Raw genomic sequence first — 23492 nt, forward strand, 5'->3', positions numbered from 1 at the left:
CTTTCAGTAAGGGTAGAGCCATGACAGTGCTTGGGAAATTGGAGTGTTGCTATGGAAATAGATGTGATACCACCAGTTTATGCTTCATTGCCACATCCAATGCAAACATATAAATGAGGGAGAAATTTCTAGGATACTGTATCTACAGAAAGGAAAAAATAAAATACACCAAATGTTGGTATTAATTATGAGTTAATTGAGGCGTTTTCAATATATCATGACATTCAGATTTATTTTTTTTCTGTAGCTGATCAGTAAAGCACTTGTCTGAATTTTGAGAGGTTCATGTTTTGTGCCTGATTCAAACTGATTGGAGACAAACCTATTTCAACTCAGGAATTAGGGTGCTCAACAGAGATGCCAAATTACAGCAGAGTTTACATAAATACTCTGTTGTCCTATTCTCTTGGTTTCATCTGAGATAGAGTTAATTTTCTTCCTAGTAGCTGGTACAGTGCTGCATTTTGGATTTGGGATGAGAGTAATGTTGATAACACACTGATGTTTTGTTTGCTGCTAAGCAGTGTTTATACAGCATTTAGGCCTTCTTTGCTTCTCACCACACCCCACCAGTGAGGAAGCTGGAGGTGCACAAGAAACTGTGAGGGGACACAACCAGGACAGCTGACCCCAGCTGACCAGAGAGATATTCCATATTCCATATATACTGAACATGGCACCATGTTCAGTATATAAACTAGGAGGAAAGCTGGCTGGGGGACACTGCTCGAGAATTGCCTGGATACTGCTTGGTGGATGACGAGCAACTGCATTGTGCATCAGTTGTTTAGTATATTCTAACTAATTTTTCAAATTGTTGCTGTTATGGTTGTTGTTTTCTCTTCCATTTCTATCCTATTAAACTGTCATTATCTCAACCCACAAATTTAACTTTTTTTTTTTTTTCCCAATTCCCTCCCACATCTCACTGGCAGGAGGCAGTGAGTGAGCAAGCATCTGTGTGGTGTTTAGCTACCTCCTGGATTAAACCACGACACCTGTATTTTCAGTTCCCATGAAACAGGATGACTGTTCTCTAGTAAGCTGTAAGCACAAGTCCTCTTTACTAAAGTCAAGAAATTACCAAGGTCACTGATGAAGGAACTGCCAGCAATCATGTACTTTGAAGTTTCTGCTTGGGTATCTGTGTGTGTACCTGCCAGGGAAAAGGTTCTGTCAGACATTTATTTTGCTTACTTTGGAAGGATTAAGTAAAGAAATTGGGGGCAGGGGGGAGGAAGGGGGGGAGGACAGTACAGGAGGGGAGAGAAATATGGTAATTTCTGAGACTTTGACACTCTGCTTGTTTTACTGCAATACAGGAAATATCTGTCCTGAGGGTCTGAACAGGATCATTCATGTACAAGATGAATGATTCTTAGGGGTTGTCCTCTAGAACCACAAGAACTACTTCTAATACAAAATGTCTGTCTGGGTCATAGCTCTAATCTGAGTTTTCTTGAATGATAATAATGATCAGGTAATTCCTGAGGTAGCTCATTTTTTTGTGGATGGCCATCCTGGCCTTCACCCATGAAACCAGATAAAACTGCCTCCAAACTGAGTCAGTAGCTGACCCTCTCACTAGATCACAAGTGTACTTCCTTGGACCTCTCTTTTTCTTCCATGTTTTAGTCATTGCTGCTTGAATAGGTGCAAAGTTTCAGGTCTAGAGTTGAAATCCTTGCTCATAAATGAGACAACTGAAGTGTCAACTTCAAATCACTGAGGTGCAAACCACCATTTCCACTGGTAAAATTCTCTTGTTTTCAGACTTGGACCATCTGTGAGTCTTTTCTGCAGAGTAAATGTTAATTATTTAATTCTATCTAAAAAATGCTTCTTCAGTGACACAAGATAAAAATTTAGTTCTCATTTCCTTCTAGTTCTCAGAAATCAAATGAGTTTGTCCAGTTTGTATTTAGTTGTGAACAGTTGCTTCCTTGCAGTGTGATGGATATTTATGTGTGAGTAAGAGAAAAGAAGGATAGCGAATCTCTCTTTATTTAAATATTTACCACTATCATATTTTCTTAAAAGAATCTACTAATGGGAATTGAAAATGGAAAATTCTTTTAAACTTTTTTGTGCTTCTGGTCTATCTGACTACATGTCAATAGATTGAAGTAACTTGTTCTGCCTGCCTTCAGCAGTACTTGTAGTTGTTTAGATAAAAAATGAAAGATGTAAAATCTAGTTATTCATCCTAGGTGTTTTCACAAAGAAGTTTTTGTCCTATTCATTCAGTTACATTAATTGCAGATGACATGCAGAAAATCAGGTTTTTGCAATGCTTAGAAGTAAATTCTTTTCTGTTCAAGCAGTAATTTACATCTGTGGAATCGCATCAGTCTCAGACACTTAGGACTCCTGGATTGTTAATGAAAATGTCCAAAATACAATGAAGGACCATTTTAGGATCAATGAAATTTCAATTTTTAGTTTGCAAGGTGTTAAGTAGGTTTTTGAAATCATCAGAAAGCAGTTGATTTGAGCCTTGGGTCTCTCTAGCTTACATTGTGGTGTAACTCGTGATGGATGTTGCCATCAAAACCACTGCTACAACAGTTGAAGGATTTAAAACACAACATGGAAAAGGGAAGAAAGGTACCATTACACACACACACATGCACACACATGCACAAAATATTAATTTAAACCCCCATATGTTGGCCATATGCTATTTCTTCTCTAAAATTTAACAAAATGGTCATACTTAATCTGTGCGGCATATGTATTTCCTAGACTGATAGGAAAAGGTACAAGTTTTGAATTCTCACAGAGATGTCTTGGTACAAATACCTTGATGATGTGATCAAAACTTCAAAAACTTGTAAACAAAGTACATTGTACAGTGGAAAGTAAAAGCAGGTATTTTTATAATAGCGTGATCCCAGATACAGAATTATTTCCTTCCCTTCCTGCTTTCAGAAGAATGGAAAACCCCATTCCAGTGTTTGCAGTCTAATTTCTATTCAGCTTTTGTTCAGAGCCTGACATCTGCATGCATGTTTTGAACTTGACAATGTTTAAACTGAAGAGATGAAGTCAGAGAATTATGTGACTTGAAGATATAAAGCCTGATGGATTAAAAAAAAAATAAATTACATATTCTTAGTCTAGAGAAAGCAACACTTAACTTTTCTTTAGAAATTACTGAATCTTAATTCTGAGATGTAATCATATTTTACAACTATATAGTGGGCCACAACCATTGTTAAAAGACCCTTACTTTCACTGAAGTTAACAGTACCTAAACTTTCTAGGAAATCCTTTATTTGGAAGGGAGAAAGTTGAATTTCAGTCATTTGGAAAAATTACTTTTACCAAAAAGTGATGAAAGTTTTGTTGCTGAGAAGAAGGTAGCAATATAAAAATGGGGGAGGGGAAGAGGAAAGATAAGACTAAGGTTGGCTTGGGAAAAGCACACTGTATTAATGCTTTCTACAATTTCAGAAGTAGTCCTGGATAGACAACTGCATTTGCTTGAGAACTCTCCTTCTAGGGTCTACAAGTGGCAAAACCTCTTGTAGGCTCTGTGGACCAATTTCGCTCCAGCTCATTGAATTCCATTTTTAAAGAGAAGAAAGGGCAAAACTGAGAATAATAAAAAGGCTGTTGTTTAGAGAAAGAGATTTCCAGGTTGTTTTCCTTCAGAAATTCCTTGCATATACAATTATAACTAAACTTGTCTCTAAAAGAAAGTTTGAGCATTTAAGGTTGAATTTAGTCATTAATTCACATATTCATAGGATCACGAAGGTCAACTAGTCCAACACTCCAAAGTGGGACTGTGAACTACTAGCACCTGACTTCAAAATAATCTCAACCACCATATCAAACTTTTGCTGTTCATGGTTTGCAGGAATTCTTTTCAGCAGTAATGAAAAGGACGCTAAAATACATTTCTTAATGTAAGCACTTTCTTAAAACACATGAACCATCTCTCTGACAGTTCTAGGAAATTTTAATCACTGATAGCAAAGTCAGAGAGTGCTGCCCTAAAAGTTAAGAACTTCAGCCAGCAATGCTTGCAAGTGCTTATATTTTTTAATAACCTATACTTTGTTTAAATCTTCTGTGCTAATGAATTTTTTTTCTTGAGGTGCCTATAAATGAGTTAAATTTCAGCATCTTCTGTGCCCTCATTTTGAGGGTTTGCATTCCCCGCAGTAAAACTTCTGAGTAAAGGTATACATACACACTGAGACTTTTAATTGTGGGTGTATTTTTAGAACAAACACCCACTTACATAATTGACTTTCATCTCTGGAGAAGTGTTGTAGTGTTGTTAAAAGGACCGGTGACAAGTAGAATGACACAACAGGCACGACCTTAAAGGAATTAAGTATGTGTTGTATTGTGTTACTGAATTAGCTTATGACCACTAAGGGATTTTTTTTTTTTTTGCAGTTTGTCTTGCTTCTCCTGAAAAAACATCAAAGGCTTATTATATACTTTAATAAATTAAACTATTCTTTTCTATTTATAGGCATGAGGGAAATGGAGAGAACTTTAACTTCTCGTTTAAAATAATCTCATTGTAAATAAACAGTAATACTCTAAGACAATGCTGAGAACATAGTCTAATCCAAAGTTTGTTCTAGACAAAAAAATTTTTATCCAAAAATATTTTAGTTAGTCCTAGGCAAAATTATTTGGATGCAAGTGTTTTATATTTCTTCAATTTGAATTTGAGGTAATTTGAAGACTTCTAGAACTGAAGATTAAGATAAAAAGTATGTGGCCTTCTCACAATTTCTGGATGCTGAAGACTACAGAAACACAAACTGAATATGTGTGGGCTACTTTTGTAAATTCTGTCAGGATAATTCTAATGTTTCTTTCACGGAAGAAGTTTAATACTATAGCCTAAAGAAAGATTAATACTACTGTGCCTATAGAAAGAATTTGTCCCAAATGTCAGCTCTAGTATTGATCTGTGTAAAGTATATATCTTGTAAAACCATTTTTTCCCCTATTTTTTTTCCTATGTTTTGATTGTGATTTTTTGTTAGCAATGAGGAAAAAAAAATCTGAAAAGAAACTGAGGAAATATTTACACTGGCCCGTTTGGAGTAATTCTGACCACCCATCTTATGACAGGATTTTGAAGTCAAGCTTGGCTCTCTTTTGTGAAATAGACTCTTCCCTTCTTGTTTCTGCCTGTGGTCAGTGGGAATATTGCTCTCACTTCCTTTTGATCAAGCCCTTTGTCTACAAAATATGACTGGAAAAGTTCAATATAAATGGCATGAAAACCATGTAGTTAACTATGCTATTACTTACCACAAAGACCAAGTTCTGAAAAAATAAAAAACCCCATAAACCTTCTGTCTTCAGTGCTTGTACCATTGAAAGCTGCATTTGAATGATGTTTCTGCAGCTCTCAGAAACAGTGATAGGAGCATCAAAAAGATCTACAAAAGATTTTAAAACACATTACATCAAAGCAAGTATTATAAATGATGTTTGCTAATGATTAGGAATAGGAGAATTCAGCTATCTATGTAGAAAGAGATAAACAAGAGTCCTCTATGGCATTGCATAGTATATCTGCTGGAACATATCCTGTGAGGCAATTACTATTGCTAATAATATTCTTCATTTGCTGTGCTGCTAATAATAAAAGAATGGAGACTGTTTATAGCCAAAAGGAATTCCTGTAATGTAAGTAGCACTAGAGAGGGGTATAATTCTGTGAACATGTAAAAAAATTCAGTGTAAATAGGGCTGATGCTCTGTTACAAGACTGCTCTATTTATGTAATATTTTATTCATCTATGAAGTCTTAGAGCTTAAATCGATCATAAACAAAGACTGAACTAATTTAAGGTGATTATTAAAAGATATTTAAAGTCCAGCAGGGCAGACTTAAGGAGACCATAGGGAAAACTGTGGGAAGCAGGGACTTGTTAATTTGAAAGGTAGAGGAGCCAAAGGAGAAATTAGATATTGTGTGCTGTCTGAGAAGAATAGAATTGGATCCTTCTAAAGAAAAATAGAACAAAAGGCTCTACCATCAAAAGATAAGATGGTACAGCATCCTCAACTGCTGAGTGTCATGGTGGCTGTCTTGCTGTGACTTGATGCTGTGAGTTCGCTGGTGAATGCTGCATTGAACTACCATGTCTTCACCTGAATATCTCTCTCTGCTGATAGATTCCTTTTAATATATGTTAAAAATATAAAAGCCAGCAGAAGAATGTACTAAAACAAATGATTTGGACTAAAAGGCAAAAATCCTTTCATGCACGTGTTAGCTACGAGAATTAGATTTTCCACTGGGACAAGGCTCAAAAATTAAATCCCAATAAAAACTGTCTTTCCAAAGCACAATGGCTGCATATTAGCCTTTGAGAAACTGTGAAAACAGAATTACAAATGTGAAATGTCCAGTGTTTTTTCTCCCTGCTACTCCTCAGAAAGGAAATTATTTTTATCCTCATAAACCAGTACCATGAAGACAACAAGAAAAACTGACATACTTCAAATATCTCCTTAGATATAAATTGTGTGACTAGTAGAGAAGGAGATCAAAAAGTAGCAGGCACCTATTACATGGCTTTCTGCAAGTGAATGACTTGCACATTTTCTCATACATCTATGCCCAACTCTTAGCTAACTCTTTTGGCTGATATGCAAGCTGGGTCATTTAAGTGCACACTTTAAAACTAAAGGGGAGTATGTGTAGCAATTGCTGCTCTGCAATGCTGGACTTAAACCCATCTTTATAATGGGAAGAGTTTAATGACCACATAATAAGAGTTGCTTGGATTAATTTCTAAGATACTGGAAATATAACTGTGATTTTAGAAGCCTATTAATGATATAAATGCATCAATACATCTGTTGGGGAATGACCAGAATATGTATTGATTAACATGTAGGGACTGAATTTTATCTACTGCCATCAGTACGTATTATCTGATATATATAAATGATGTAAATATAAAAAAAACACCCCTCAAACTGTGAATTTTTTGGTGAGGATGACTGAGATTTTGAGTGCTCTTTTATTTAATTTTAACTTATTGTCACTATCCCACCTGCAAATCAGAAACTTTAAGGTATTGAAAATCACTTGGAATTCTCCCCATGACTTCGTTACAAATAAAACAGGTCAAGAAGATGCACTTTCTATGGACTCCTTCTGTGTAAGACAGTACTTGTGGTAAGCCAGTCAACTGGCACCGTATACATAAAGAAGAAGCTAAGGATTGGTCATAATATTTTGCTTAAACTTTTCTAATACAAAAAATGATAATAAAATTGTTAGTTCATTCTCTGACACTATCTGTATTTACAGACTACAGAATTTGGCAATTTTTTTTGTAGTTCATGATTCTTAGTATGTTCTTATTCAGAGTAGCTATTAATAAAGGTAATCATTCTATTAAACCTACTGTGTGTTTTCCATAAAATCTGCATATTTTGTTTTGTAACTATAGTTTTTTACTGACTTTTTGCATGGAAGCATTGCTTAACAGGAAAGCTGGCTTGCTGTGGTTTTGTGAGTTTGCTCATTGCTGTCACTATATAATATAGCTGTATCTGTAATAAGTCTCCTACTCTTTCAGTCTTATCCTTAAACTCTTACTGAAACTTCACAACTAAAATAAAAGGATTAATCAGTTAATACTGCAAAACCAGATGTTTCTTCTTGTATAATTAATACTAATGAGCACACAACATTCCCCTTCCTTTCTCTTTTACGTTAGACTACGCATTACAGCTTCATATCTTGTATCTGAGACCATCTCAGCAGTGGCAGGAAGTGAGAAGTGAGCAACACAATTTTCTGTTGTCCTATCTGCACTTTTAATACTGTGAGTGAGAAAAGGTGCTTGTGTTAGCTACTCTTAAACCAACATGCTGGATATTTGTGCTCTAAATTTGACCAGAAATGCTACAATTTTTTTCTCTTTTTTCTCTTCTTCCACCCAGTCCTGTCCTCAGGTGGTCCCCAGAGCACAGAAAATCGATGTGTTTTCTATTTATATGTGTCTGATGAGAATATCAAAATAAATACCATGAGTTGGGTAGACTAATAGTTTTCTTCTGCCCATGGGAAATGATTGTAAAAGGACAGTTTTAGCTCCTACAAGCTCTGGAATGTTGGTGATAATCAACAATAATCAGTGGAAGTGGAGGGAGGGTTGGGAAAGTTTTTTTGAGGGTTTTATTTTTGGTCCTAGATAATAATATTAGCTTGTTGGGATGACCATAGTTCCTCTAACAAAGAAATTTGTGTTTGATCTATGATGCATGAAGTGTTACTGATTTGAGTGTGAGCCAAAGCATATGAAGGCATGGCTTCTGTGGATTTACCTGAATAAATTTTTGGTGAATCTCTCAGACACTTATATGGCAGACTTTTTTGAGATCTATCACAGGTACAGAGCAGGGAATTTGGAGTGGTCTTTTGGACTTCAGAAGTCTGGATTTGGAAACCATCTGCTTTTCCTCTGTTATTTCCCTGGGGTCATAACAACATTATTCCTAATCCCCTGTAGTAGCATATTTCCCCACAGGACATCCTGTCTGGGAATGTAACACACCAGCTGCATTTGAGTTCTCAGGGAAGCTATTTCATGCTAGTTTTCTTTGAGTAAAAGCTCTTTTTCTCTGTTAAAAAATTGTTGTAAAGCTGAACAGAACTGCTGTTGGTAGTTACAAGAGCTAAGGGCTATAGCTTTTTCTTTCAAATCCTCTTAGTTGTGTGTAAAAGTGCTTGTTTTCTCATCCTTTTATTGCTTTGGATTATGTCTTTATTTGGTGCAATATTGATGTATTCTAATAACAGACTGGTAACATCTTTAAGCAGATTTTCAGCAAATATAGTAAAAGAAGTATCATAAGAGTGGCAAAAGCAAATCACTATTGTGAATGAAGCAGTATTTGAAATATGTATCTTTCTGTCTGCATGCATGTTCCTCTTAAACTTATAAGACCCAGAGGAAATTATGTTGTTTTTTAGGTGGGTGCCTGATTTGACTTTTTTCATTTTGTTTTTTATTTCTACTTTAAAAATTCAAGGTAGTTCTGTGTATAAATATTGCAGAAAATTTCACTGAATTACTCCATTTTTGTATCCATTTAATTTCTGCTGCAGACGATTCTCGCTAACTCTTTTAACTATTTCCGCTTACCACAAGACGTAAGTTCGTCTTCCACCCCTTCAGTTAAGTTAAAAGTAAGAAGTAATGAAGGTCTTTGGGGACACACTAGCATCTACTAAAACTGTTAAAATCTATTTGGCAGGAGGAGATTTAACCTATAGGTTACAGTAATGCAGGTGATCAAATTTCAGAAAAATCACCACTGATATTAGACATCCTCTTGAACATTACTATTTGTATTGTCCTCCTTGAACTCTACTGCAGGCTTAATTTTGCAGAACCCTTTTTTTTCTACAAAGATGAATTTCTCCATAAAATCTAGTGGACATGTCACATTACTTGAAGGGGAGTCAAAGCAGAATATTTAACTACATAAAAAAGGTTGTATTTGATTTGTAGGAAACCAACATGATTGATTCATACAGTCTAATACTTCAGAGGTTTATTGAATTATATGACATGATACGATATGATATGATATGATATGATATGTCATGGATAAATGTCATTTTGAAAATCTGTACCTCTTCTGTAGTACAATGCATCAGAGTATATTTGAAGAGCTTTTCTTCTTCATTGTCATTTGTATATTGTTTAGTCTCACAATATAAACATATTGCATACACTTCATGCATGCATGTGTACCAGAGGCTGTGACCAGGTATTTAATAGAGTCACTTATAGATTACAGTGAGCTTTCACCCATATATATCCATGTGGCTGAATTTGCAAGGTTTTCTAAATACATGCTGAAATGACAAAATGCGTTGAAGAATAAAAGACTCTAACTTTCCTTATTCTACTTTGAGGATCGATTGCTGTTAAAAATTGTACACCTACATAAATATACAGTGGCACTTAACAGTCAGCTCTTGTTGTTTTTTCTTTGCAGAAAGTGCTTTAGACTTAGTGCTGTGCTCAGCTATATTAAATCCCATGCAAAGCAAAGTTTCCACTTATTTATCAGTCAAAACAACAGCATCCTGAGGACTGTGATTCTTCTGCTAAGGTGCATTTCTGTATGATAATGTAGAGAAAAATAAAGATGATGATCAGAGGACTGGAGCACTATATCCTCCTATGAAGACAGGCTGAGTGGATTGAGGTGGTTTAGCCTGGAGTAGAGAAGGCTCTGGAGAGATCTTAAAGCACTTTGCAATATCTAAAGAGGGCCTTTGAGAGAGATGAAGAAGGACTTTTTACAAGGGCATTTAGTGATAGGACAAGGGGGAAATGTCTTCAACTGAAAAAAAAAAAGTAGGTTTAGATTGGATATTAGGAAGAAATTCTTTACTGTGAGGATGATGAGGCAATGGAACAGAAAAGTTGTGGATATCCAACTGTGGAAGTGTTCAAGGCCAGGTTTGAGGGGGCTTTGAGAAACCTGGTCTGGTCAGAGGTATCCCTGCTCATGGACTGAGGATGGGGGTTGTAACTAGATGATCTTTAATGGCCTCTTCCAACTCAAACTATTCTGTGATTGTATGATATGTTAGAATACTAGCTGACGTAAACCTGGGGAATAATTTTGGATTCTGAAGATAAATTCGAGCTTGTAACCCTCTAAATTGAAGCTGTAAAAATTATTTGAGTTTTTGTCCCTCGGTAGTATAGAGTAGAGGTTTGTGATTACTGTTTTGTTCTGAAGCTCTGCTGCATTTTAAGGTATTCAGTTGCATGGTTTTGATGTTTTTAACACTTGCTTTCACAAATCCCTGCTTTCCTAACATAAAGTATTAAGGATCTGAGCAGACAGATACCATGTTTCATTTGTAAGGATCTTATTTCAGATTGTGTGTGAAGTTCTGAATTTTGTTTTCTAGAGATGTAAATAAGAAATCTATCTCAATAACTGTCTATTTCTCAGCATTCAGTTCCCTTGTAGATACATTAAATGATGATATTACAGAATATCAAACCATTCTTTGTGGTTTATCATATTCAAGTGGATTTGTAACTAAATAAAGTAAAATTTATTAAAAAATGGGGGGGGGGAGGCAATCTGGTATTTCCACTAAAAAAGCTTCAGATGAGTTAAGTAAGGTAGTTACTCCAGTTCAGTTTGAGAAGTTACTCAAATTTAATATTAAAGTATTGTGAAACCATAACTTTCTCTGTTGATATTTTTTCCTGATTGCATTTAGAAAAGTACCTGTAGAAGGAAATACGAACTTGGCTACATAATTGCTCCTAAGTAGATGCTGCACATTCAGCTTAAGCTCAGTGAAATACCTGAGGTTTCTTGAGCATAATAATTTCTTTGAAAGTATTGCAAGATCTGGGATTTTTCTGCTAGATGCATGCTAAAACTGTTGAAACTAAATTTTTGTTCTGGCTTTGAGGGCTTTTTGTCATCAACCCTGAGGGCAGACATGAAGCAAACAGTATTAGTTTTCCTCCAAAAGAACCACTACAGTTTGTTAGTTGACCAAAACTGAGTCAGAAATGGAGAAGCAGAAAGAAATGGCTACTTGAACTGATTTTTTTAATAACCATAAGATCAATTCAAATGTAAGTTATAAATTCTGCTGATCTGCAAGCTGCTATGAAGTTGGAGTGTGTTAGTTGTGCAGGTTGTCCTTCTGTCCTTGAATTGCCCTGCTGGTACTTCAAAGCAAATTAATGATGGTGAGTTTTTAAGCTGTGGGTGCTTAAGGATTGATAAAGTTCTATAACACTTTTCACAGGAATACAACATGCAGATCTGTTCAGATATGTATGCTCCACTCTCTTTTAAACACAGAAAAAAAAAGACTTCAGATTCCATAACTAAAGTGTTTATACACAGAGTAGGTTAGCTAATAGAGGAATAGTTGGAAAATTGCTATGGTGTACTTTGATTTCACATAAATCTCTAATAATAAAATAAATCCTTTTATGGGGTACATGTATGGTGTGACTATAACACCATAAATTATAGTATATTATAGGCATCTATATGAATCTATAATGGCATGTTATGGCAGCAGAAAGATGACGTGTGTATACTATAACTGGGTGAATTGTCCCTAATCATCTCTCTCTAACCATCCTAATTCTCAGACTACAATCAAGCCCACAAGGAATGATCTAATCTTAGATGAAACAGTTTGTAGCAGATGTTTCTGCATTTCTTCAATTCCTAACTTTAAATGGCAGCAGATTTGCAATAATAAAAAATGCTATCAGAAATTTTAGGATTCGAATTGTGACACTAAAATGATCTAAGGCCTAATTGTATTGTTGCAGAAGGTCATGTTACAAGCTCAGTAAACTAAAGCTTAACCTTGCTAATGGATGATGAAATTAAGCTAGAGGATACATACAAGGTTATCATATATGAGGAATATTTCCCTGTTGAATATTCTTCATAACAAACTTTGAGACTGCATTTCTTATTAAAGAACTTAACTAATGATCTTTTTGGGATATATTCATGGGTTTTTTTAATCCTGACTTTACAGTTTAAACATCTTTGCTTTAAATGTGGTTGCTTTGTGGTAGATAGTTTGGTAATGTTTGAAGAAAATGTGTTGAAATAGGCAAGAGCATGTGGAGAGTTAGAATCAATTGAAAAAAAGGAAAAACTCCCAAGGCTTATCATATCTTGTGGTAAAGTCTTGGTCCCACATCCCAGAGCTGCTGACAGAAGCAAGTAACCTCTTGCTTATGAGCAGGGCTGTGGGTTATTTTTGCCTCTCCTGTTTGTGGGGTGGATGTCAGATGACTGTGGAGTATCTGCTCTGCTACTGGGAGATGGGAGTTCCCAGCAGTGTGATAAAGGAGCAGGAGCTGGCCTCAATTCCCTGCCATTCTGCACCCTCTGCGCTAATTCGGGAGCTCAGTGCTGTGCAGCAGTGTTCTGCCTCTCTTACTTCTTCATACGAATACAAATATGCCACCTGAAATGCACCCAATTAGTGCAGTGGGAACTGCATTTCCAAAAAGTAGACAGTGAGATCAGTCCTGTTCAAGATAGGGAAAACAGTTTCTAGGGCAACTTAATTTCAATGATACCCAGAAACCTAAGTGCAGGAGGGATGGCAAGCCTTCTTGCAACAGTACTTACTTTTGCATTCTTAGTGCAAAGTGTTGGTAGCACTGAGCATGTGGATTGCAGCCATGAGGTATTTTGGTTTGTGGTTTGGGATGGTTTTTGTTGACTTTACTAAGCAATAGCTTAGATCCTGTAACTTGCTCTTCAGCTGAGGGATGGATGGTTTTGTCTTCCCGTTTTCCTCCTGGGCCTTTTTACAGACAATAACTGCTTTTCAGTTTCTCTTAAATTTTACTTGAATGCATGACAAGTGTAGTTTCACTGAATCAGTAAGGTGTCACCCCTTGTCTCTACTCCCTTAACCAAATATGCACAGAAAAATCAAAAAGTGGTATGTGTCAAAACAATGGTTAAATATGACTTTACTGTGACAACTATTTTTATTTTTCTTACTGTGAGTGCCACATTTTTAAGTTGTGAATAGATTTTTTCTAGCTCACGACATACTGCATTTCTCTCACATACCCCATAAAAAACAATATCCATTTTTAATGAAGATAACTATCGTGGTAAATTGGAACATATTCATATTTTAGTGTTTTTAATGCATACCATGCAGGTGTCTTGTCTAACAGGAGAACACTGCACATGGCAAGTCAGGGAGGAGAAATCAACAAGCCTTTCCTGCAGATAATGAGATGTAAATGCAGGACTGAATATTATTATGTAGTTGTCTCCCTGGGAGAACAATTTGATGGGTTATGCTAGCAAAAAGCCCCATGAGTGATGCTTCAGTGCCTGTCCTGGTCAGTGATGGTTTCTGTTAGTAATTAAGAGCTGACTCATTGCTGCTTCTCTCAAGAGACAGATGTTTCTACAACTAGTGGCAGAAAATTAGATGGTTTTCCAGTATACCTAAGAAAGCTGTCATTTGTCCTGTCTTTTGAATAGGGGCAGGGAAATTTCAGAGGATTTTAAGTGGTTTGGAAAAAAGGCTTATAGTGTTTTAACTTTCCTTTTTGGCATTATTTAAAAAAAATGGATGAGGGGTTATTTTTTTTGTTTCTGGTTTTCTATTGGGTTTTTTGAGTGTGAAAGGAAATTTCTGGAGTAATGTGTAGAGACTAGTCAATAAAAATCCCTTCTCTAAATATTAGTGATGACTGGCAAAGCTTTATTAGCTACAACTGTGGATAAAAAAAAATGTTAAACTGAAAAGCATCTATTGTAAATGACTAGGAAGAGGCTTTAGAAATCTGTGGGAAAATGAATAATAATACAAAAGATTTCCACTGTAAACCAATTATTTTAAATTATTTTAGAAAAAGTAAAAAGTTTTTCTTCTTTTTGAAAAAAAAAAATTGGCCAGTGAATTTCCTGTAATATGTATTTTAATGGATTTATTATGAACAACCATGGCAAAAATAAAACATAACTGTATGATATGACCATGAAATGTAATGGTCCATTCAGAGGCCAAAATTTTGCATAAAATAGTCAAGAATATTAAAAAATATGATCATGCTGGAAAGGTGAGATGAGTGCTGAATTAAGCAGAAGAAAAAGTACAAAAAGAAGATTATGCAGAGATTTTATATTAATTGATCTTTTACAGCATTTTGAGTAAAATATAAAAGAAAGGATCTCTGAAGATTAATAGAAATGGATTAGCACTGGTAATCAAATTTCTGACTGGAAAGATTTCAGAAATCATTTAGGGGGTTGTAAGTTTATACAGTTCCAGGTCTGGAATCCTTTTCTCTCACTAACGAGATGTGCCTATTCAGGGTCCATCCTCAGGAATAGAGACTACTGTCCCCTGCAAGCTTGTACATTGTAATGAGTATCATTCCCATATGTTATTGCAATGGACAACTGAATCAGTTCTCACTAGACCACAAGTGTGCTGGGTTACTGCCATGGCTTACTGATACGTAATTGCATAGAAGGTAATGAGATCTAGAGGAATATTTTATTCTGCTTTGCTCATCTTGTAAAATTCAGAGAGGAAGGGTGTTTTTTAAAGAAGTTCTGCTATGCCTAGGGCTCAACAGATAATTTCAGTAGAATCCTTCTTATGTTTGTAATGAACAAGTTTTGGTCCTTCTAATTGACACAGTAATAAAAGAAAACCTAAAAATAACATGTACTTAATGCTGTCTTTCTGAATGTCTGCAGTAAAAAAAGCAATGGCATAGGGTGCCATTTGTATTGTTTACCCTCATTACAAAATTTTAAAATCATATTCGTTGAGCACTGAGTGCTCATCCAAGTATGTAAACCTGATTAAGTGATCAAATACTTGGCATTTCTTCAACTATGCATATGTGGAAAACAGACACTTAAATCTCACAGGAAATATCTAAATATTATGGAGGCAACACTGTGACTGGTTCTCATTCCCTCTGTTGTTTAAGGGCTGATGCTGATTTCTCTCACGATGGCTACCCCAATTATCTGAGGACTTTAGAAGTCTTTCAGAAGTTTTGATTGCAGCCAATGGCATCCTAAAGTAGGCCAGGGATAAAAGACTATCTCACAGTTCGTGAATAATTGAGTAGGCTTTTGTATAACAATGAGGTGCCTTATGAAAGGCAAATGTTTGTTTGCTGTTTGCTTGCATCTGCACCTATTTATTCATATTTATAGGTAAATTCATATGCTAATGCTTTTTCAAACACTGAAATACAAACTTTCTGTTGGTATAATGAAGTAAAAGGCTACTGAAATGCAGTGGAACTCTATATGTTTAAACCAGCTTTAAAATTAGGTTAAAAATGTTAAATCGAGATTCAAGGATGTACCTTTGTGTATGTACGTAAAGGAGTCCTCTTTAAGCCATTCCATTCTTCAGATTTCTTCTCTTCCTAAAGGTCTGGAAAAAACAGATGCCAATAAATTGAAGCCGTAACAGTTTAAAGGACAGACTCATGGAACTCTGAATTTGGTGTTCTTTAAAAGCAAAGACTGTTCATTCCTGCAGTCTATGTCCCAGTTCTGAAATTTGGGGAAAGGACTGGTAGGGAGCATCCTTAAAGATAACTAGCATCAAGCCCTAGAATTTCATGGAGACTTTGCAGCACCCATTAATGAGGTTCTTCCTCTAGAATTTCATCAGCTTAACTGCAAACCCTCAAACTCACTTTCACACTGTCCTGTATTGATATCCACTGAAAAAAAGCCTGAAACTGTCATTCAGGATAACCTTCCCATTTGTCACTGAAGGAAATGCTTTAGAGTATGCATTAGATGACCCTTTACCCAGAAAATGTTCTCATCCTCACAGAGAGAAATCTGACTCCTTAACTGTGATGTCTAGTTTGCCTTTTTTTAGGGATATTTCTAGTGTACTGGATCTAACGTACTTTGGATTAAAACAAAATATGACTCTGCTGTATATGTGTATATATATTTTGAAAAACCAAAACCAACTCCTACCAACCTTACAAAACTTCCAGTTAATTAACATAAAATATCTGTTACATTATCACCAGCTGTCCAAAATTCAGGTAATCTGTAAAATGAGGATTCCATGGCTGTGCTAAAACCCACCATCACCGATGATCTGGCCTTGGGTTGTTCTGTATTTTCTAAAGAGAATTTTTTGAAGACTCTAAACAATTAAGGGCAGATAATGAAAATAAGAAAATCAAGAAAATGAAATGAAGAGAATGGGTTTTACCTTGAAAAAGAAGTTCTCCTCAGAGTAAGACAGATGAACCGAAAATACACATAGACTAAAAAAAACATCCAGAAGATGTTTTTTTAATAAAACTCCTGGCTCTTTCTAGAAGAGCCAGGAGTGTTATTAAAAGTGACACTTTTATTAAATTAATAAATATGTCCGCTTTGGACAGTTGGTGCTATTGCTTTTAGTGAGGTCTAGGTAGTGCGAGTATTCTATACCTGTGTGTGCAGCTTTTCACCCTGTAGCATTGTGTAGTTAATATGGTTTAATCAAGAAATAAGTGTGGGAGCACTGCTGTAGCTTTGGTGAAGTCAAGTTGCAACACTGCCTAGATGTTATTTAAAGAAAGTACTATCTAATAAAGATGGTTTATGATGTCTCACAGTGTAATGTCATTTTTTTCAGGAAATATGATATTGTCTTTGCTTTTCCCCAGGTTAGGTGAAGTAATTTCTGAGACAGGAAGTACAATTGTACAGTTGACACTTTACAACCTTAGCTGAAAAAGTCTAGGAGTTGTATGCTTTGTAAGCTGTATACTTGCAGAGGATTTAATTAAATGCTGTGCTTTCTTCCAAAAGTCTTCATAATTAAATGTATTGATACTGTAGTCCAATGGTAGTTTTTTAAAAGAAAACACTTATTTTGACTGATAACATTCATCTGAGGTAATGGCAACAGTGTAGTGTCAGTATTATTATATCATAACATGGTTAATTAAGCTTAATTATTTTAATGACACTATATTTTTGCTGCATATACTCAGTTTAAACAGTATCACGTTGAGGGGAAAACTCCCTGCTCATACTTCCTTGATATTTTTAATTCTTTTTTTTTGGTAATGAGAGATGTGGTTGATTCAAATTAAATAGTACTGTATTTCTTGTGCTGTGTCATTAAATTCTGTAGAATTTATACAAAAATAAGGCTCTTCACACATGGCCAGTGGAATCATTACCTAGTATTTTGTTCATGTATTTTTTTTCCCAATATATCCTTGAATTAATAACATAAAATTCTGTATGGTATTGTTTATAGAGCTGTGCCAGTACTGAATAGGATAATGAAGTAAACTGCTGTCATAGATTATAAAACTAGATTAATATCTAATCTCTTACTTGCATAATATAGTCTAGAGGATTATCATTAATCAGCTTCTCTTTGAACTGCAAATGTATGATTATATGATAATTCAATTCTTATTTTAAAATTCTGCTTACAGGAATACAGTGAGAATGCTTGGTAGGTAGTCTAATAAAATACCCTTGTTGTTTAAAAATGCTTTTAAAGCAAAATCTAGTGCATTTCTCATTAAAATGAGAGGATAATACTATTTTACCTTGTACTTTCTGAAGGATTTTATTTTTCACTACATGTTCTCAATATTTAATAATCTGCATAGTTTTTCCTTAGAAAGTTTGTCATTGAACTCAGAGAACTAGATGTGTTGTCCAATAATGGTCACATTAGTGCTTGCTTCAACCTTGTGTTTTCCTTTCTGGGTACACAAGGCAATGCTGACTGCTGATTACTGTGTTCTGTTAAAAGCTGCAACAAGTGTTTCTCAATGGTATCAATACTGTCATAGAAATAGAGCACAGACAAATGTGAAAGATAGAAATGTGTGAAGTGATTTCTGAAAATACTTTCTCTAAAGACAGTCTTACAATTCCTTTCATACTCAAAGTCCATGGATTTACTTACATCTCAGGAATTGTCAACTTTGACATTCGTGAAAGAAATTGAAGCAAAAAAGTCTGCAAATGACTGACAATCAAAAAGTATAAAAAGACAGGTTGAGTATACTTGTGTAGAAATTGTTGATGTTCTCAGAATTTTCCTGACTTTGTCATTTTAAAATATCTTCCTAAGTCAGTTATGTAACTGAATGCGTTTATGTTACTGTCCACCTTTAAAGAAAAAACTAATAGAAGCCATTGATTTTGTTTGCAGATTTTCAGGCGTTGTTGGTTGGTTTTCAAGAAGGCTTCCAGTAAAGGGCCCAGGAGGTTAGAAAAATTTCCAGATGAGAAGGCAGCATATTTCAGGAACTTTCACAAGGTAAGTCGTGTCATGAACTGAAGCATTGCCTGTTTACCACTCATCTTTGGGAAGAGTGTGGTCTTAGTATGTCTACTTTGCAAACAATACAGTGAGTCTTGTTGAAAACCTAATCCTGACAATAAAAGCACAGTAAAATGTCTCTAAGTCTCAGTGATGTAGGTTTTTTCCCAGATGAGCACAAAACCCTCAATGTGTGTGAAGTGACAGAATAATGTGGGGTTTTTTATTTAAACATTAGCAGTTCAGGAATGTGTAAAATTGTGTGCCTATTCAAATGTTGAATAGGTACTTATTAACTAAGTATTGAACAAATTCTGAAAATGCTAAATGCCTCACTTGTAATGGTGACACTCATTGAATACATAAGGTTTTTCTGAGAACTCTTTGAGATTTACAGGGTCTGTCAACAACAAGAATTTTTAGCAGTAAGAAGATGGGATTCACTGAGTGAGATACTCCCTGCTTTCTCTGTCACCTGCACTTCTGTGATGGGAAACAAGATATTTGAGCATGGGTTCTTCTTTCTGTCTTGTAAAGTATGTTATCAGCCTCTCCCGCCCAAAGTCTGTCAGTAGACTTCACGTTAGTTAATCCTAAAATAGGGCAGTGCTCGGTGCTTGTACTATCGTCTTCTATCAATTCATCTTTAACTTATGTCATGTCAATGTAGATATTACATTAAAACTGTCAAGTTGAAACACAAAGAAGACTCAACCAGGGGCCACACAGCAAACAGTGAAAAAGTGTGGATGTAAGCCCAGATCTCTTGAAGGCAAATCTGATGTTTTCATCCTAAAACTACAAATTAGCCTTTAAGTTCTAGTAGCCATATGGTATCCCTAAATGAAAAATGTTTATCTAATAAATTCCAGGAAATTATCCTGTGAATATTTGTAAGAAAAAGAGCCCTGGTAATTTCATTTTGACAAAAATCCAACTTCTTACATTCAGTTGCTATCTGGGTTTAAGACTGACAAGTACTAGACTATCAGCACTTTCACTAATGTACCACAATGTCAGTGTTTGTTCCCTGTGTGGAGGAGGGCAAAAGTGATTCTGCCCTTCAACATAAATTAAAAAAAAAAAAAACAACAAACTTTTGCTTTCAAAATGTAACAGTGATAGGTCTTTAAAAGGATTAATTGGATGGTTTGAGTTTATAGCTATGGTGGATTCACCCTGGCTAGATGCCAGGTGACCACGAAAGCTGCTCTGTCACTCCTCTCCTTGGCTAGACAGGGGAGAGAAAATATAGTGAAAGGCTCATGGGTCAAAATAAGAACAGGGAGAGATCAGTCTCCAGTTACCATCACAGGCACACTCAACTCAGGGAAATAATTTAATTTATTACTAATCAAATCAGAGTAGGGTAAAGAGAAATAAAATCAAATCTTAAAAATACCTTTCCCCCACCCCTCCCTTCTTCCTGAGCTCAACTTGATGCATGGTTTTCTCTCCCTCCTCCCCACTCTAAGTAGCACAGGGGAATGGGGAATGGAAGCTGCCATCAGTCCGTCACACATTGTCTCTACTGTTCCTTTCTCCTCAGGGAGAGGACTCTTCATACCCTTCCCCTGCTCCAGCATGGGGTCCCTCGCATGGGATACAGTCCTCCACAAACTACTCCAGAGTGAGTCCTTCCCACAGGCTGCAGTTCTGCATGAACTGCTGTGGGATGTGTCCCTCCCATGGGGTGCAGTCATTCAGGAACAGTCTGCTCCAGCGTGGGTACCCCATGGAATCACAAGTCCTGCCAACATCTGCAGCATAAGCTCCTCTCTCCATGGGGCCACAGGCCTGGAGCCTGCTCCAACGTGGGCTTCCAGCATGGCCACAGCTTTTGTAGAAGCCTTTGGGAGAAGTTATTTTTTTTTAGTTCTTTTTTGAGCATGTTATGCCTATAGCAAACTTTATTTTAAAAGGGACTCAGACTTTCCACGTTGCTTGTCAACTGTTGTCATTGTAGAAAAATAATATGAAATACAAGAATTGTTTGAGAAGCTAAGAAAATAACCATAGATAGAGATGCAGATGAATGTTGTAGTATTGATGGAAGAGCGACCATCTGCAAAATGGAAAGCAGGGGTTTTACTGTTTTTCATCCCTTTTTTCCTTCTTATTCAGCTTCTTGAGCAAAATCAGTGGGATGAGAAAGAAATGAATACTCTTTCCTATTTAAAAGGATAATGGGGTTCTGGCTGTAGAGAAAGAGGTATTCTATACATTTGTTTGGATTGTACCCATTTTTCAGATAAAACCATGAAATCATTTCTGAAGGTATATATTCAAAAATAGAAATCCTGAATCTTATTATTTGCCTTGATTTTTTTTCAAGGATATTTTATTATTTCGTAGTGATTATTCTCCTCAGTTGCCTCCATTCCAATAAATGAAATAGTGGTGAAATTGATGTGCATGACTTGTGAATAGTCATCAAGTGTAACTATTGATGGAACAGTGTAGGTTGCTGTAGGATCAAGTATAGGTATTTGATTCCTGGTTTTGGATGAAAATACCCTGATTCTCTTTCTTTTCCAGAGCTGTTTAGTGGTTTGTTATATTTTGAAGTTGTTCAAAATGCATGTTTATTTCTAGCCAGTGCAAACTGTTAGCCCTGTTTTGAAATTCTCCATTTCTTTATTCACTCACAAAATATAAGGAAGGCATATAGTATGCAAGTTTAAGATTAACTCTGAACTCTGAGAATCAATGGAAAATGATTATTAAATATTGAGGAAAGGAAAGCTGGTGTTTTAAGAGATATTAAAATATAAGTTGCAAGCCTGAATCCTTATGAAAGGACAACATGCTTAAAGGGGCAAGGGGCACTGCTCACACTCTAATATTCATATAAGACTATATATATCGAACCTGAGATCCTTTTTCTTGTACAGTCTCTTTGTAACTAGTAGAAGAAAGTGGGTGCTATGGCATGCTTTAGCTATATGCTAAAGAAATATTCATTAATGAGTAAATAAGCTGGCATCTTTAGAAAGTAGACTCCCTCCCCCTCAGCCACTATCCAGTTTATATATGGGTTTATTTGTTATTCTACAATTTCTGTAAATTGCTGTTGTGCATTGCTTCCCTGTTGTTTTTTTAACTAGTAATTTTCTTATTATAAATAACAGTAATGACATTAGTCCTAGACAAGTGCCTCCTGACAGCAGCAGTGCATATTACATTCATTAACCAAAATGTGACCTCATCTGTTCACTCCAGTTTCTGGTATCAAATTAAAACTTCTCATTACTGTAAATGTATATCATTACTCTCTTGCTCAGGTAAGTTATTGCTCAGCTGTACTGTTTTCCCTTGAACATTCATTGTAGAGGTTGTGCAGAACATCTCTGTTAACTCCCATTGCTCCCTCCAAAAGGGGCATAAAATGGCAGTAGCTCTGTACCCGTCCCAGGGGTGGGTAAGTTCTTGATATCTGTTTCTACACTTTCAGAAAGGGCCAAAAGCAGACACCACATCTTTACTAGCTTAAAAGAGGTCATATATAACAAGCTTGCCTATTTCTGTAATAGAAGATATAAGGTATGTAAAAAGTGAAATTCTTTCAGGCTTTGGAGACGTATTGATCAGACAGTACCAGTGCCTGTTACCCATTAGGAGAGGTTTGCAGGAGCATTACAGGAGGTAAAAGTGATTAAGTAACAACATGAAGGTTACTAGTAATAAGCACAAAACCTGAAGTGCATCCAAGTGAACCAGGAAAAACATTACACAGTTGACCAATGAATTGTTAAAGCGGAATTAGAAAGGGCAAAGTAAAGTTTGAAGAGCAACTAACCAGAATAAAGACTGGTTATAAATACAGATTCTGAACCATGAGGGGCAAAAAGCTTGCCAGAGACCCAAGAGTATGAAGAAAATGTGCAAAAAAGAGAGTAGAAATAAGCACTTTTGCATTGGGGTTTACTGTAGAGAAAAGTGACATGTTCTAGTGTGGTTATGCAAGGGAGGATTCTGCAGAGTTGTCTGTGTGTCATAAACTTGATCATAGATACTTTAGGCCCAGCTACACGGAGAACATTGTTACTCAAGAGCCCAAATGGAGCTTAATGATGACATAGCTGAATTAGTAATGGTAGTCCATAAATACCAGAATGAGAATCAACAAACAAGGATTCTTCCATTCCTTGTAAAATTTCCAATTCCATTCATGCATGCTTCTTTTTCACTTATAAGTTAAATAACCTTTACTTGAAGCAAAGGTCTTGTGAGTTGGGTCTGTTCCTGACAAGATATAGCTATCTTGGAGCAAGAGGAGTTTGAATCTGTAAATAGCTGATGTCTAGTATAGAGTTCAAGACTTACTGACTTAATCCCCCCAATATGTGAGATTGTTCTGTTAAGATTGTGTAAACAACAGCTATATCTAATGTTTTGAGTTTTAAGTTAGCAAGATTTAAGTAGGATAAGGTTTTCAGATTTATGTTATTTAATAGTTTTTTCCTGTCATTTCGTTCGACTGTGATGAGCTTTATATAAATCTGCAAATGCAAAATGAAATAAATTGCACATTTTAGTAATGACTTCTGATAGTCAAAAATATATATGAGACAGATGGCGTTAAGCACGTGTTATATAATGGGTCCACAAAAATAGATAGTAATCAAGCAAAAGAATAGCA

The 23492-nt window shown here is 35.8% G+C and overlaps 1 protein-coding gene across 1 annotated transcript in view; it reads left to right on the plus strand.

Moving 5' to 3' along the window:
- DOK6 (docking protein 6) overlaps nucleotides 1-23492 on the plus strand; it is a 268016-nt gene that overhangs the window by 99580 nt on the left and 144944 nt on the right. The window contains exon 2 of the mRNA XM_029959396.1: nucleotides 18740-18847. Coding sequence (XP_029815256.1) covers nucleotides 18740-18847 — 108 coding nt within the window. The remainder of the gene's footprint in view (nucleotides 1-18739; nucleotides 18848-23492) is intronic.

The sequence above is a fragment of the Manacus vitellinus genome, unplaced genomic scaffold, assembly GCF_001715985.3.
Source record: "Manacus vitellinus isolate BGI_N305 unplaced genomic scaffold, ASM171598v3 scaffold_1_pilon, whole genome shotgun sequence".
NCBI classification, from domain to species: domain Eukaryota; kingdom Metazoa; phylum Chordata; class Aves; order Passeriformes; family Pipridae; genus Manacus; species Manacus vitellinus.